Consider the following 15,696-nt stretch of genomic DNA (forward strand, 5'->3'; position numbering starts at 1 on the left):
TATTATACATGTTTTTATGTTTTTAAAGTAGGGATTATGTTTTTCAAGGCTATGCAGGTTCCTCATATAAACTGCCAAACTCAAATGGCTTTATTGAGCATGAACAAAAATTAGAGTAGGGAAGAATTCTATTCTTTTTTCATCTGTTTAGCCATTAGAGCTAGTCCACTAATTTAATGTTGTATTATTCTAGTTCTAATTAGCACTTTCGTTTAAAAATAATCATAGAATTTTAAGTATGTGAAGAACTTCAAATATCTAGCCCAGTTGTAGGTCACAGCTCCTTAACAGAACATGCAATCAATTTAGTGAGCTAAATTAAATGACTACATTAAATTTAAATGACTGCATTTAAGACATGAGAAAATAACAATTATAATGAATAGAAAGGAAATGTTTTCTGAAAATTTTTTTCAGCTGTGTTGTGGTTGAGTGTGCATGGGGTAAGTAGTGTAAAATGTGTTAGGCAAAATGCTAAAATAGTTCCCAATATTTCTTACCCCTCTCACCCTTCCTGAGATCCCCAGGCCTGTGATGGTGATGGACATCACTCCCATGATTAGCTTTTGTTGACTTTCAAACATGGAGATCATCTCTGTGGCCCTGACCTAACTACACAAGCCCTTTAAGGGCAGAAAGCTTTCTTGCAAGCCTGAGGAGAGAAAGTCAGAGATGCATCATGGGAAGTATCTGACACACAGTTACTGGCTTGAAGATGGAAAAGGCCACGTGACACGCTAAGAGAGTAGCCTCTGAAAGCTAGGAGTGAAGCTTCAGCCGATCGCCAACAAGGGAAAGGGGACCTCGGTCCTACAAAGGAGAAGAATTGAATTCTGCCAACAAAAGGAATGAACTTGGAAGCATTCACTCCCTTTGTTGGAGGTCTAGCCTTCCCTAGCTGGACCAATCTGCAGACAAGAACTCAGCCCAGCTAATACCTTGAGTTAAGCCTTGTAGATACACCCTGAGCAGAGAACCTAGGCATGCTATGTGGACTTCTGACCTATACAACTATGAACTGATAAATGGGTGTTGTTTTAAACAGCTAAGTTTGTGGTAATTTGTTTCATTGCAATAGAAAATGAATACAATATTTTACACAGTCAATTGTAAAATAAAGAATGCAAGAGAAAAAAAATACTCAGAAAGACCAATTTGCTATAAATCTATCACTGTACAGATGAGAAAGTTATGGTCAAGTGTTGGTAAATAACTGTGCAAGACTGTACACTTAGTGACAGAAGCAGCACAGAGAAAGCTCTTTCTTTAGCCATAGTCCTGATACCGTGATTACAACTGTTTCAATCTAGCTAAAGACTCATATATCTCACATTGAAAGAGAAAAGCTTTTCCCCTACTTATTTCAAAACAACAAAATTTTATTACACTTCTTGTAAGATGAATTATTCTCCTACAAAAAGTAATGAATTTATGCTGTGCCATGTTTTGGTTGCTATAATAGGCTTAATATATTTCTGCTGCTGCTGCTAAGTCGCTTCAGTCGTGTCTGACTCTTTGTGACCCCATAGACGGCAGCCCACCAGGCTCCCCCGTCCCTGAAATTCTCCAGGCAAGAATTCTGGAGTGGGTTGCCATTTACTCCTCCAAATATTTCTGCTATTAAGAATAATTAAGGACCTGAATCTACTGCCTACATAAGGAGGCACTAATTTCTCTTTGTAGAGTTCTCTCAATAGGAAGTAGATCCATAAACAAGTTCACGAGGGATAAAAGCTGAGAGATCAAAAGAAATTTCTAGAAAAGCTACTGCAGCCACTCAGCCACTAAGGGACATTTAAATAATTCCAAAAAAGTTTTAGCTCTTTTTGAAAACGTCATTTATTTTTAATTGAAGTTCTTTTTTTAATTTAAAAATTCTCTGAATTATTGCTTGAATTTTCATAAATCATTTCATTGCTAAATTTAAATGTAGTAGTCAACTTAGCCACAAGAGGGTTTTTCCAGTTGTGTGAGTCATAAGTTGAGGCACTGAAAGCTATGTTTATTTTTTTTTTTTAATTTATATTGGAGTATAGCTGCTTTACAATATCGTGTGAGTGTCTGCTGTACTGAAAAGTAAATTAGTTATACACATAATCCCCTCTTTAGTTTTCCTAGAGTTCCTAGAGTTGCCTAGTTTTTAGTTTTTCAGAGTTACCTGTTCTATATATTAGGTTCTCGTTAGATATTTATTTTATACATATGTGTGTGTGTGTATGTGTGTGTGTGTGCACACTCAGTCGTATCCAACTCTTTGCGACCCCATGAACTGTAGCCCACCAGGCTCCTCTGTCCATGGAATTTCCCAGGCAAGAATATTGGGACAGGTTGCCATTTCTCCAGGGGATCTTCCGACCCAGGGATCGATCTCCCATCTCTTGTGTCTCCTGCACTGAGGCAAGTTCTTTATAAGCTGAGCCACCAGAAAAGTGCATTTTATACATCAGTTCAGTTCAGGCAGTCAGTTGTGTGTGACTCTTTGCAACCCCATTGACTGCAGCACACCAGGCTTTCCTGTCCATCACTAACTCCTGGAGCTTGCTCAAACTCAGGTCCATTGAGTCAGTGATGCCATTCAACCATCTCATCTTCTGTCATCTTCTTCTCCTGCCTTTGATTTTTCCCAGCATCAGGGTCAGTTCTTCCCATCAGGTGGCCAATGTATTGGAGTTTCAGCTTCAACATCAGTCCTTCCAATGAACACTCAGGACTGATTTCCTTTAGGATGGACTGGTTGGATCTACTTGCAGTCCAAGGGACTCTCAAGAGTCTTCTCCAACACCACAGTTCAAAAGCATCAATTCTTTGGTGCTCATCTTTCTTTACAGTCCAATTCTCAAATCCATACATGACTACTAGAAAAACCATAGCTTTGACTAGACAGACCTTTGTTGGCAAAGTAATGTCTCTGCTTTTTAATATGCTGTCTAGATTTATACATGGTAGAGTATATATGTCAATCGCAATCTCCCCATTCAATCATCCCTCCCTTCCCCGCTTCGTAACCGTAAGTTTGCTCTCTACATCTATGTCTCTATTTCTCCTTTGCAAATAAGTTCACCTGTACCACTTATCTAGATTCCACATATAAGTGACATTATATAATACTGTTTTTGTCTTTCTGACCTACTTCTTTCTACATGACAGTCTCCAGGTCTCTCCATTTTTCTGGAAATGGCACTGTTTTATTCCTTTATGACTGAGCAATATTTCATTGTATATACGTACCATACTGAATAATATCTTTAAACAAAAGGGTATATTGGCCAGTGGATGGGTTAGTTGGCATGGTTAACTTAAGTGAAATTATCCAGGGATTGCAGTAAAAATATCACTCTACTGTATTTTCGATAGAAACTCTTTTGGCTCACCTCTTTGTCGAGGGAGTTGGTATCATTCTGAGTGACAGAGGCTAATGCTAAAATGTCACGAGAAGGTTAATTTCATTCACAGAGTCCGCTATCTCTGGCTCACAATTTTTTGTTTAATTCCTTTAAGGTTCTATCTCTCATCCATAAACAGAGACTATAGTACTTAACAAGACTTGTGAAGATCAACTGAGATTGAAGGAACTTAACTTATGCCTGGTATTGAGAATTACTGATAAATGGCAATTAAAATTGTTGTTGTTTATCACCAACACATTTACTAAGGGATACTAAATAGACTTGTTCTGCAAAATGATCTTTCAACACAGGTGATTTACATGGTTGCTAATATTTCAATCTTGAAAATGTCTCCAGGTCCAAATTAGTAGAAGGGTGATATCAAAAAAGGAAAGTTGATAATTCTTATGTCTATTTTAATATACAGACATGTCACTGACAGCAGTTATGAATAAAATTCTTGCAAATCCAATACTTAACCATTCACTAGTGGCAGGGCTATTTAAAATAACACAGTTCATCTTTTTGCAATTCAAACACAATTTAGACTTTTATTTTCCATGCTTAGCTCTTTATTTCCTTTGATCAAGCTGGTCAATTTTTTGCTCTCATGTTCTCATCTTTAAGGAATACTGAGGTTGTAAGATAAGTTTTGTTTTCTGAAGGAAAAATGCTGTCATCCTAGCTAGTTAATAAATCAGAAAAGCAGCAGATGGCTGTGGACATGTTGAAAGACGGAAGGAGAGGACACTGGGAAATGGAGAGAGGCAGTTATGTAAATGCCATGGGCTTTTGCAGCTGATTGCTTTTTAGAACTCTGCTATTACAAGTTTTACAAATGGAAATACGTTCCTGTCTACCCTCTCTCATATCAAGTCTCATTATAGGTGACCACTGACATCCTGAAAGACACCCATTAAAAAAGTAAGACACAAATAGCTTCATCTGGAAAGAGGAAACCTGAGAACAGATATAGGAAGAAGATATAATGGGAAGAGAAAGCATGGTTTTAGGCGCCAAATCCTGAATACAACTAGACATACATGGAGGCATCTCTTTAAGTGTGAAGGAAGTAATTTAACCCAAAGACAGAGTATAATGACTGCACAAAGTCACATAGAAAACTGGTGTGGGAATCAGAGTTGAAATCTGATACGATTACATTTCTAGATAGAGACACTAAAATATCTGAGAAAAATAATACAAACATCCCATGTTGGGAGCGCAGGGGTATTGGATACCATGTAAAACATGAGCCCTTTAATGTAACTTTGGTAAAACCATTAAGCCAACAGCATCTACTGTAAGAGTTTTCGGTGATGATTAAATCTCTCCAAGAGATAATAAGCAACACCGCTGCATCCATCATCTTCTTGGGTAAATTCATCTCCCCCATGTATGACCTCTGCCATATATACGTCTAGCAACTTTTGTCTCAATTAGACCACACACACTGAAAATTGTTATTGAGAGGTAGAAATCAAGGTCAAAGACATGATAAGCAAACATTGGTACATAAAAGTGGGCAATACAACTTATTTGTATTATCTCAAACACTTTATTTAGGTGTTAAAGTTCAGAATTATAGGATATTATTCTACTTGAGAAAAAAGGGACACAATGTAGATAGGTTACTTATAATACTGAATATAATACGAATGCTATGTAAATAGTTCTGGGTGTACAGCAAATTTTGGATGGACATGAGTTTGAGCAAGCTCCGGGAGTTGGTGATGGACAGGGAAGCCTGGCATGCTGCAGTCCATGGGGTTGCAAAGAGTCGGACATGACTGAGCAACTGAACTGAACTGAATGTGGACAGACCCTCTCCCTAGCCTACTATCTTATCATACAATGGGATCTGGACGTGATTCACTCTCTCCAATGTAATGTGCAAGGTGAAAACAGATCTACAACATTATTCGTCCTTCTTCAGAATGTAATAATTTTCTATTTTCTTAGTGGCTTTGTTAGTTACAGGCTGACATCAACCACCGCCTCAACAACCCGACAGAACAGGGTCAGCCACTTGAGAGCCTGGAGGGAGAATGAAAAGAACAAAAACCCAAAACCCACAGAGAAAACAGCACTGGCTAAAGACTGGCAAAAATGAAAACATCAGCACATAAGCTTAAAACTTAGAAAATCACATATCTATATGTAAGTTACTTCTGTTAGGCAGGATATAGAAAGTCTTCAGGCCTACTCTCTTACTTAACTTTGCTGGAGGCTTGTGGTATTTTTCCAACTCTGTGTTCAGGCTGTATGAGAAAATGTCCATGGAAACCACCAGAAATACAGTTGCCCCTTTGTATCTGCAAGTTCCACATCCACATATTCAGCCAAACAAGGATTGAAAATATTTGGGGAGAAAAATTCAGAAAGTTCCAAAAAAAAAAAAACCTTGCAATTGTTTTACACCCAGAACGATTTACATAGCATTCATATTCTATTCGGAGAAGGCAATGGCAACCCACTCCAGTACTCTTGCCTGGAAAATCCCATGGACAGAGGAGCCTGGTAGGCTGTAGTCCCTGGGGTCAGGAAGAGTCGGACACTTACTAAGCGACTTCACTTTCACTTTTCACTTTCATGCACTGGAGAAGGAAATGGCAACCCACTCCAGTGTTCCTGCCTAGAGAATCCCAGGGACAGCAGAGCCTGGTGGGCTGCCATCTGTGGGGTCGCACAGAGTCGGACATGACTGAAGCGACTTAGCAGCAGCAGCAGCAGCAGCATATTATATTTGGTATTATAAGTAATCTCGAGATGATTTAAAGTATATGGGAGGATGTATGTAGGTTCTATGCAAATATTATGCTGGTTTATATAAAGGACTTGAGCATCCTCAGCTGTGGTGTTCTTTAGGGGTCCTGGGACCGATCCCCATGGATACTGAGCAACAGTTTATATATTATATAAACAAGGGGACATTAACCACAGCCCCTCACATTCACGGTTCTGATTCAATAGACGTCATCTACTCATTTGCATAAATCATGGCACTCACCAATGGTGTAGAACCTCTTCAGCTCACTTCTTCGGGAAGGATGTTTCTGGGAATTTGCTGCGTTGTTCTGTTCTTCTTCAATGATGGGCGTCTTGGGTGCCGGGGGCTTACTGGCTTGTGGCATTTGCTTTCCTGCACCAGCCAAAGGGTTGAACCCTGGAGCAGTAATATCCACCGACTGGGACTTTTTCTTCAACCTACAGGTAGAGCATACCACATGTGATAACTCCTGACTCCAGAGAGAGACACATTTTTTTTTTTTCACATTTATCTCCATCATAATTTTTGTCAACAACTGAGTTACATTTGGCCTTGAAATAGAACAAGGTTTATTCAGAAATTACAGATCTTCCCTACAGTATTTTAAATCCTTCAAATATTTTTGAAACCAGTTGAGGGGAGGGGATCTTCTAATCAGAACATTTCATTAAAATACATTCAAATGTAAGGTGATAAAGGACTTTAACTGTTCGAATAGCAAACTAAAATCTGGTTTCAGACAAACACAATGCACTGAGGAATCGCTTGAAGTTTTGAGCAGAGTATTTTTTAATGTCACAGTAAAACATTAGTTAGAAACAAATAATTGCAACCCCCAGAAGAATAATGAAATGTTTATCTGTATAACTAGAGGCTGCCAGTGCTATTCTGTTTCATTGGTAACAGCATCTTAGCTGGAAAAATTACAGAGTTTATACTGTTTCTCCAGATACTCTTAATGACAGTAAGTATACTACTGCTCCTCCTAAACTTTAGAGAACGGACATAGGTCTAATAGGAAAAGCAAAAGCCCACGAGAGCATGAGAACATTTTTCTTGGTGTAAAAATAATTGGTAAGTGATATGCCTGAAATTCAAATACTTCAAGCTACACAACCTGATATTTGTAACGTAACTGAACCCTAAGCCCAGCATACCCGTGCTTGGTACTTTTGGAGGCTAATGTTAAGTGTCATTTTTCAAGCCTTAATTCCCTACAGAAAACTAGTTGACAGTTTTATCAGTTATGGTAATCACACCTGCACATTTGCAACTTCCTAAAAGTTTCATAAAATTTCACACCTCCAGGTTTTAGTCAAGCTTTTCCAGTGTATTAGCTTCACTTTCTGCCCCACTGGTCAGACCCTGCTCCTGCTTCTACACTTGGCTTACATGTGGCCTTCTCTTGGACACTTTCTATGACACAGACCTTGGTGGCCTGACACCATTCTGCATGGGAGGTTATTCATAATGAGCTCTCAACAAGTCTTTATTAAATTGAATTTATCAGAGAAAAATCTTTGTTAAAGGAATAGAATATGCCAATTATTAAAAGATTCTTTAATGAAAGCAGTGCTTATTCAAATTTAGTCATTTAATTATCACCTGTAGCATATCTGCTATATTTCAGTTCAGTTCAGTTCAGTTGCTCAGTCAAATCTGACTCTGCAACCCCATGGACTGCAGCACGCCAGGCTTCCCTGTCCATCACCAACACTCAGAGCTTACTCAGATTCATGTCCATGGAGTCGGTGATGCCATCCAACCATCTCATCCTCTGTTGCCCCCTTCTCGTCTTGTCCTCAATCTTTCCCAGCATTGGGGTCTTTTCAAATGAGTCAGTTCTTCGCATCAGACAGCAAAGTATTGGAGTTTCAGCTTCAGCATCAGTCCTTCCAACAAAATTCAGGACTGATTTCCTTTAGGATGGACTGGTTTACATACTACCTATGTGATCTACTTAATATTCATGAAAATTGACTTGCTTTATGAAAATTGCCAACAAGTATATTAACAAGTGCTAGACAGCACTAGTCATGAGACATATAAATTAAGATCACTTCACACTCAAAACAGAACCACCAGACTGGCTAAAATGTCAAAGACGTGACATGAAGTGTAGTGATAAGGAGCAATTGGAATTCCGGGACATTGACAGTGGAGACCACTCTGGGCAAATTCCTGCCACAATCTTAGCTGAAGGCATGCATCTTTTGCGTCACTCATTATATTCTTAGTATTTATGCTACACAAATATAGACATATTCACCAAAAGGCCAATCAGGAATATTCATAGAAGCACTATTTATGAATACATAAATATCAAAAACAGCCCAAATGCCTACCAACAGTAGAAATGGGTAAATGGGTTGTGATAATACTTATAAAATGGAATTTTATACAGCTCCTGAAATGAAAGAACTACACCTGCTTGTAATGACACGGATGGGTCTCATAAAAATAACGTGAGCAAAAGGAGGCAGACAGAGAAAGGCTCATGCTATGGAATTCAGTTTATATGAAGTTCAGATAGAACTATCAAACTCTCTCTGCTATTAAAAGTGTGGATAGTGGGGAGTTATTACATTCACGGGCTTTTCAAGTGGTGCAGTGTGAAAGAATCCACCAGCGAATGCAGGAGGTACAAGAGACACAGGTTTGATCTCTGGATTGGGAAGATCCCCTGGAGAAGGAAACGGCAACCCAGTCCAGTATTCTTGCCTGGAAAATCCCATGGACAGGAGAGCCTGGCCATGGGGTTGCAAAGAGTTGGACATGACTGAGCAACGGAGCACACACACATTACACGGACAGAGACAGGAATGGCTTTCTGGGACTCTGGGACTGTTCTGTTTCCTGATCTGGGTTCTGGGTACCAGGATGTGTTTACTTTGTGAAAATCTCATCATCTACAGTTTCTGCATCTTTTCTGAGTATACAGTACACTCCAATAGAGCTTCCATTGGAAATTGGCTAAATTTTTAACTTATTCATTTAAAATTAAGATTATATATAGTTACTGAATAGCTGCTTGCCCCAAAGCAGCAAGTAAAAAGACACAGAATGAAAGTCTTGCCTCTAGCCTCCCAAAGAGGGCCAGAGTAGAGTGAATCTAAAGAAGAACCCTTTCCTCACTGGGTTGGCTGGACCTCGTCCCCCTGCTTTCCGTGAACTGAAAGGGGCTATTCATTCATTCCTTGAAAGGCTACTTTGCATCAGCTAATATTGAGGGGACCAGGAACACACAGCGAACACAAAGAGGCAAAATATCTGCCATGGTGGAATCCTCATTCTCATGGAGGAAGACAAGTAATAAGTAACAAAACAAACCGATATATAACAAATCAGGTGGTGAGAAATGCTGTGATTAAAACAGAGTAAAAGGGATAGCCAACAAAAGTGGCCAAGCATATTGTTACATAAAGGAGAGCCAATGGAGGGCTCTCGGACCATCAGACTTCTGAGAAGAGACATGAAGGGAGAAGCTGTGAGAAATTTGGGGAGAAGTATTTCAGCAAATGGGGAACTTGTTTTTCTGCATTAGAGGAACAAAGTGACTGCAGGAGAGAAGCAGGAGATGAGGTCAACAAGATGGGGTCAACAAGATGCCCTCCATCAACAAGATGGGGTGCAGGAGAAAGAGGACAGATTATATAGAGCTTCAAGGTCATTTAAGAATGAGGCCAGGAGAGGGTCTGATCCAAGGAGGCAGGTCATGATGACTGTATATTAAAACACTTTGTTTGCTTTGCTGAAATCAGGTTGAAAGCTGTATCTCCAAATTAAGCAAGCTGCATGCAATGACCTTCAAGGAGTCAATACCAAAAATCACTTAGAGTACCACATACTTGAGCAAACAGGGGTTTACTTTGCACAGGATTATGTACTTATTAATGCCGTGGTCCTCCAACATCATCATTCTTGTCCGAGTCTGAAGTTTATGCACTGTAGCTGAAAGTTACAGTAGTACTGTGAGCAGCATTAGATTAATACGTTAAGAAACAAGGTGAAGGTCATCGAGGCAACAACTTGGATTTGTTCCAACATGGTTTTCCAGAGAAGCACAGTTAGGCACACAAAGATGTAGACTACACTAAAAATATATTAAACCCTAAAAACTCTAAGAAATCACCAATATTTGACCATTTTCACCTATAGAAATGTTAATTTTCTATAGTGCCTTTTACAAACTTTGTTTCAAGATCAAACGAGTTTCAGCATAAAGCAAGTTTTTTTTTGGGGGGGGGGTAGGGTGGGGAGAGGCGGTACGAAGGAGTAGGACTTGAAAGGAAAGGTGCTACATTTTACTGAAAGAAATCCAACTGCTCTCTGCCTGTGTGCATGCTCTGTCACTCAGCTGTTTCCAATTCTTTGCAACCCCATGGACTGTAGCCCGCCAGACTCCTCTGTCCATGGAATTTTCAAGGCAAGAATACTGGAACGGGTTGTCATTTCCTTCTCTAGGGGATCTTCCCAACACAGGTATCAAACCCACGTCTCCTGCATTAGCAGGCAGATTCTTTACCACTGAGTCACCCGGGAAGCCCAACTGCTCTTTAGTTCTCAGGAAAGATTCTTTTCAAAATGTAAATGTGACAAGTTTTATCTTCAGTCCACAGAGCAAACTATTTTATCACCAGAAACTGCTTACATTTTATGCTGGCCTGTTTTAGAACTGATCAGAGTTGCTAAATTTATGTCTCACACTGGAGGACATCAGCAATGAATCTTAAATATTTGATAAAGGGCTTGATACTTAATTAATGAAACTCTCCATCACTTCAAATACCTAAGTACTCTACAACTCCTTTTATAGCCCCTGGAATAAGCAAAGGACAAAGGCAAGCAGTCTATATTTTCTGTATTTTCCCTCTTCTTTCTGCTCTTTCCCACCAGACACTCGTCCCAATAAAAACTTGAAGGTGACATGTTTCCACTGTTGTCGCTGGAGTCTGGAATGCTGCTAGCACATTTGTGGGCTTGCTTAAGGAAAGGCTTCTATTTGCATGATCTTAGAAAGGAGAACTGTGTGGGTAACCAAATTACTCCTTTAAGGATCCTAAAAATGACTACTGTGGTTGACAAGGAAACCTGCTAAATGCTACCTTCAATTTCCATATTTCATGAAAGGGGAAGTCTTTGTAAATTTTTAACAATGTTCTTAATTAAACGAGTTAAACAAATGTAAATATAGCATAATGGCCTACTTAGGTGTATGGGAGTAATAAATGAAACACTACAACTAGAGACAAAAAGATCTCTCAATAGATACCAAGAGGATCTATTTTAATGAGCCTTGCATTACCAAAGGAAAAATAACTGTCGACTTCTTAGAAGGGGGAAAGGAACTGAATAAAAAGAGGCGTTTCCCCCTTGGTAGGGCTTCAACGGGCAGACCCCCTTGTGTTTCATCATCTTTGCCTTTTCTTGTTCCTATGTTCTTGTGAACAAACAAGGATTATTCCTACTCCTCCAAACATGTATTCCAATGCCTTCTTTCATCGTGGTAACAAAGTGAGTGAGTGAAGTCACTCATTTGTGTCCGACTCTTTGTGACCTCATGGACTGTAGCCTACCATTCTCCTCTGTTCATAGGATTTTCCAGGCAAAAGTACTGGAGTGGGTTGACATTTCCTTTTCCAGAGGATCTTCCCAACCCAGGGATCAAACCCAGGTCTCCTGCACTGTAGGCAGATGCTTTACCGTCTGAGCCAGCAGGCAAATCCTTATGGTAACAAGGTTGGACATTTTTCTGAGACTCAGTTTCTTCATCTATAAAATGGGGCGGGTATACCTGTGGCAGATTCATTTCAATATTTGGCAAAACTAATACAATATTGTAAAGTTTAAAAATAAAATAAAAGTTAAAAAAAAAAAAAAAAAGAACCAGAAAGGTTCTGAGGACTAAGTAAATATCCTATGGACAGTACCTAGCATAGCACCTGCATGGAATGCAAGTTCCAATATCTTTAAGGGGATATAATTTTGTTCAAACTTCTATGGATGCTGAGGAAATGATATCAGCTTCTGCACAATTTTTAAAAACTTTTTATTTTATACTGGAGTATAGCCATACATATACAGGTATCCATAGCTCTGTTGGTAAAGAATCTTCTTGCAGTGCAGGAGACCCGGGTTCAATCCCTGGGTCAGGAAGATCCCCTGGAAGAGGAAATGGCAACCACTCCAGTATTCTTGCCTGGAAAATCCCACAGACAGAAGAGCCTGGCAGGCTACAGTCCATGGGATCACGAAGAGTCAGACATGATTGAACACGCAGAAGGAAGGAACTTATGTTGACTTTAATAGAAACATAAGAAATCTTTCACTCATTTCAAGATAATGGAATAGAATTCATGAATATTTTGGCTAAGGGCTTAATGGACATCCTGGAGCCCAGAGCTTGTGCCAAAAGTGAGTGAATGGCTTTAAGCTGCTCATCACACAGGACTTCTCCCCAAGATGTGGGTCAATCCTCTATTTCAACAGCTTTCACCAAGGAGAAGCTTGCTCTAAGCTTCTTCATATCTGGCCCTTATTACCCTGATTTATTACCTGTCGTATTCTTCTGGTCTTACCTTTCCTTTCCATCTCACACTGAGGGATTTGCACCTTCCCATCATCTCCACTCTTCCATCATCTTCCCTTTAAGTCATAACCAAGCAGTACTTTTCATCTTTCTTTGTCTGTTATGCTTTTCATCTTTTAATAGTTTTGTTAACTTGGTTGAATACTGCATGATAGAACTCTACCTTAAGCCTGAACTAAACTCTGGTATGATTTATGTATGTAAGAAAAAATATTTTCATTTAACTTGGGTTCTTAACTGGAATTACTTCTCTCCCATCAAGTGGAATTTAAATTGTACCTTCATGATAATTAATCGGATATGTTCCTGAGCTCTGTAGCTATCTGAGAAAAAAATTAACCTCATATTATCATTTATTATATAGTATTAGGATGCCCATAGCAATAATAGAAACCATTGGGAAAACCTACTATAGTATAATGGGAATATTCCCTAGGTCATAGGAAAAGTTTGGTTGGGAGGCTAAAACTTAGGGAAGCTGGAATCCAATCAGGATATTTGGACTAAAAAGCCACACTTTAGAATTAGGAGATAGAGAAAAATTTCAGCTCTAACATTCACCAGCCATGTAACTTTGGACAAGAACTTTGACTGGGTCTCTATTTTCTTACTCATAATGGTGGTGTTCACACTATATGCCTACTTGACCCACGAGAGTTATTGTGAACAGAAAATGTGTTAATGTTAATGAAAGCACATTGTAAAACTCCACAGAACTCTGTAGTACACAGCAGTAGCTATACAAAATCACTCTTTTCCCAATTCACTTGGTCTATACTTAAGCAAACGTACATGTACACACACATACATGGATACATGTGAATGGCTGTGCCCAAAGACTCAAGGCTTGTAGTCCTTTCCAGTCATTTCCAACAAGACGACCATCTGTCATTTGCACAACTCATTACTGTTAGCAAAGCTGTCTCCTTGCTTCCTAAAAGAGCTAATGCAAGGATATTTTTTGAAGTAGTAAAGCTGCTGAGAATGCAGATTTTCCAAGTTGGATACTGTGTACTGCAAAAATGTCAAGTCACTGAAAAAGAGCTTTTGAGAGCAAATGCCTGAAGAATTTTCACACTGCAAAATTAAGGGCTTTTGTTACCCCTTGTACAGTTTGACTAAAAATCAGCAGCTAAGAACAAACCACAAAACCAGCAAAAAACAAGCAGATTCAGAAATCCAACAAGAAGAAATGACAGATTGGAAACCTATGCATTAAAACAAGAAAACAATCCCTTGGGGTATAGAGTATGCCAATTACAGCCTGCTCTGTTACAGCTGTAGCCAAACTATTTTTGTGCCCCTACAAACAAGGATTAAGACATAAAATATCATTAACACGGGATCACGAATTACACAATGTTCTTTTACAATTCAAAACCAATGCAAAAGTTTCAACAGAAGTACCCTTCAGGAGTGCAGATTGGCATTGGAACCATTAATGGGACAGCAAAACCAGATACCTTGCTATAATAAGATTTTTTTAGCCCTGTATTCATTCTAAGAGGTTGATGCTGTCCTATCTTGGAGATTCAGAGAACAAAAAATTCAAGAATTGAGTCAAAGGTACAAAGATATGTAGAAATGGTTTGCTAGAAATTCTCTTATTAGATGCAACTGAATTCAAATCTGTGAAGAGCAAGGCCAGCTGTATACAATATCAACCAAATAGAAGCATACATGAATCCATTGCTATGATAACCTAAATTTATAACAAAAATAATAGAAATTAAATCCAAAACCAATCTGCCTCTACAGAGTTCAATAAACCCTAAAGTAAATGGTTAGCCTTTCTTATTGACCCTTCATGAAAAAGACATCCAAATCCTCGAAGTCTGCCAGGTGGTTTATTTATATCTTCATGCTTATACCAGCCCAGAGAAAAGAGGCTGGAGAGAAGCATTTTTCATCAGGACGCTTACCACCAGATCAACTGAATTCCTACATTCAGAGAAATTCTGTCTGTTCACCATTTCACTCCTAGGACTTAGCACGCGTTCATGGGTGCTTAGTCACTCCAGTCGTGTCCGACTCTGTGACCCCGTGGACTGCAGCCTGCCAGGCTCCTCTACCCATGGGATTCTCCAGGTAAGAATACTGGAGTGGGTTGCCAAGCCTTCCTCCAGGGGATCTTTTCAACCCAAGGATCAAACCCAAGTCTCTTAATATCTCCTGCCTTGGCAGGCAGGCTCTTTACTGCTAGCACCTGGGAAGCCCAGGACTTAGCATAATTCTTGGCATATAGAAAGCACTTCATAAATAAACTGTTAAATGAATGAGTGGTTTCATGATGGGAAAGAGCCACAAGAGATAATACAAAAATGCAAGCAACTTCAGGTATAAAGTCTATGAAGATAAGCTAAAAAAGTAATTAATTTTGGACAGTTTGGGGGCAGATGTAATAATCAATTTAGTACATCCCCACTCAATCATGGTAGCTTCAAAGCTTAGACAAAGGAAATTATTCCACCTCCATTATCAGCAGTATAATAAATTGGAACATTTCTTTTTTCACTAAATTTAGCCTTGTAATTTCTAAAAATACACTATGCAGTCTTGATAAATTGACATCCCTATGCAAAAATTTCAGTGGTGGCATGAAGAAGTGAAAAGATCAAGGACTCTGTAATCAAAAATTTGAGTTCAAGTTCAGGATCTACTGATTTTAAGTAATCTAATATTAAATACTTTTCTTGATTTGAAGTTCTACTTTATATTTTTGATCATTCATTAAGAATTTGCATATTATCTTTCTACTGCTGCTGCTGCTAAGTCATTTCAGTCGTGTCCAACTCTTTGCGACCCTATAGACGGCAGCCCACCAGGCTCGCCCATCCCTGGGATTCTCCAGGCAAGAACACTGGAGTGGGTTGCCATTTCCTTCTCCAATGCATGAAAGTGAAAAGTGAAAGTGAAGTCACTCAGTCGTGTCCAACTCTTCACGACCCCAT

At 39.1% G+C, this 15,696-nt stretch overlaps 1 protein-coding gene across 5 annotated transcripts in view; it reads right to left on the reverse strand.

Moving 5' to 3' along the window:
* The window catches only part of OXR1 (oxidation resistance 1), a 550,243-nt gene that overhangs the window by 273,323 nt on the left and 261,224 nt on the right, over window positions 1-15,696 (reverse strand). For all 5 annotated transcript variants that reach the window (XM_025001700.1, XM_059893322.1, XM_025001699.1 and 2 more), the window contains exon 3: window positions 6,397-6,593. In XM_025001700.1, coding sequence (XP_024857468.1) covers window positions 6,397-6,593 — 197 coding nt within the window. The remainder of the gene's footprint in view (window positions 1-6,396; window positions 6,594-15,696) is intronic.

The sequence above is a fragment of the Bos taurus genome, chromosome 14, assembly GCF_002263795.3.
Source record: "Bos taurus isolate L1 Dominette 01449 registration number 42190680 breed Hereford chromosome 14, ARS-UCD2.0, whole genome shotgun sequence".
Classification (NCBI taxonomy): Eukaryota; Metazoa; Chordata; class Mammalia; order Artiodactyla; family Bovidae; genus Bos; species Bos taurus.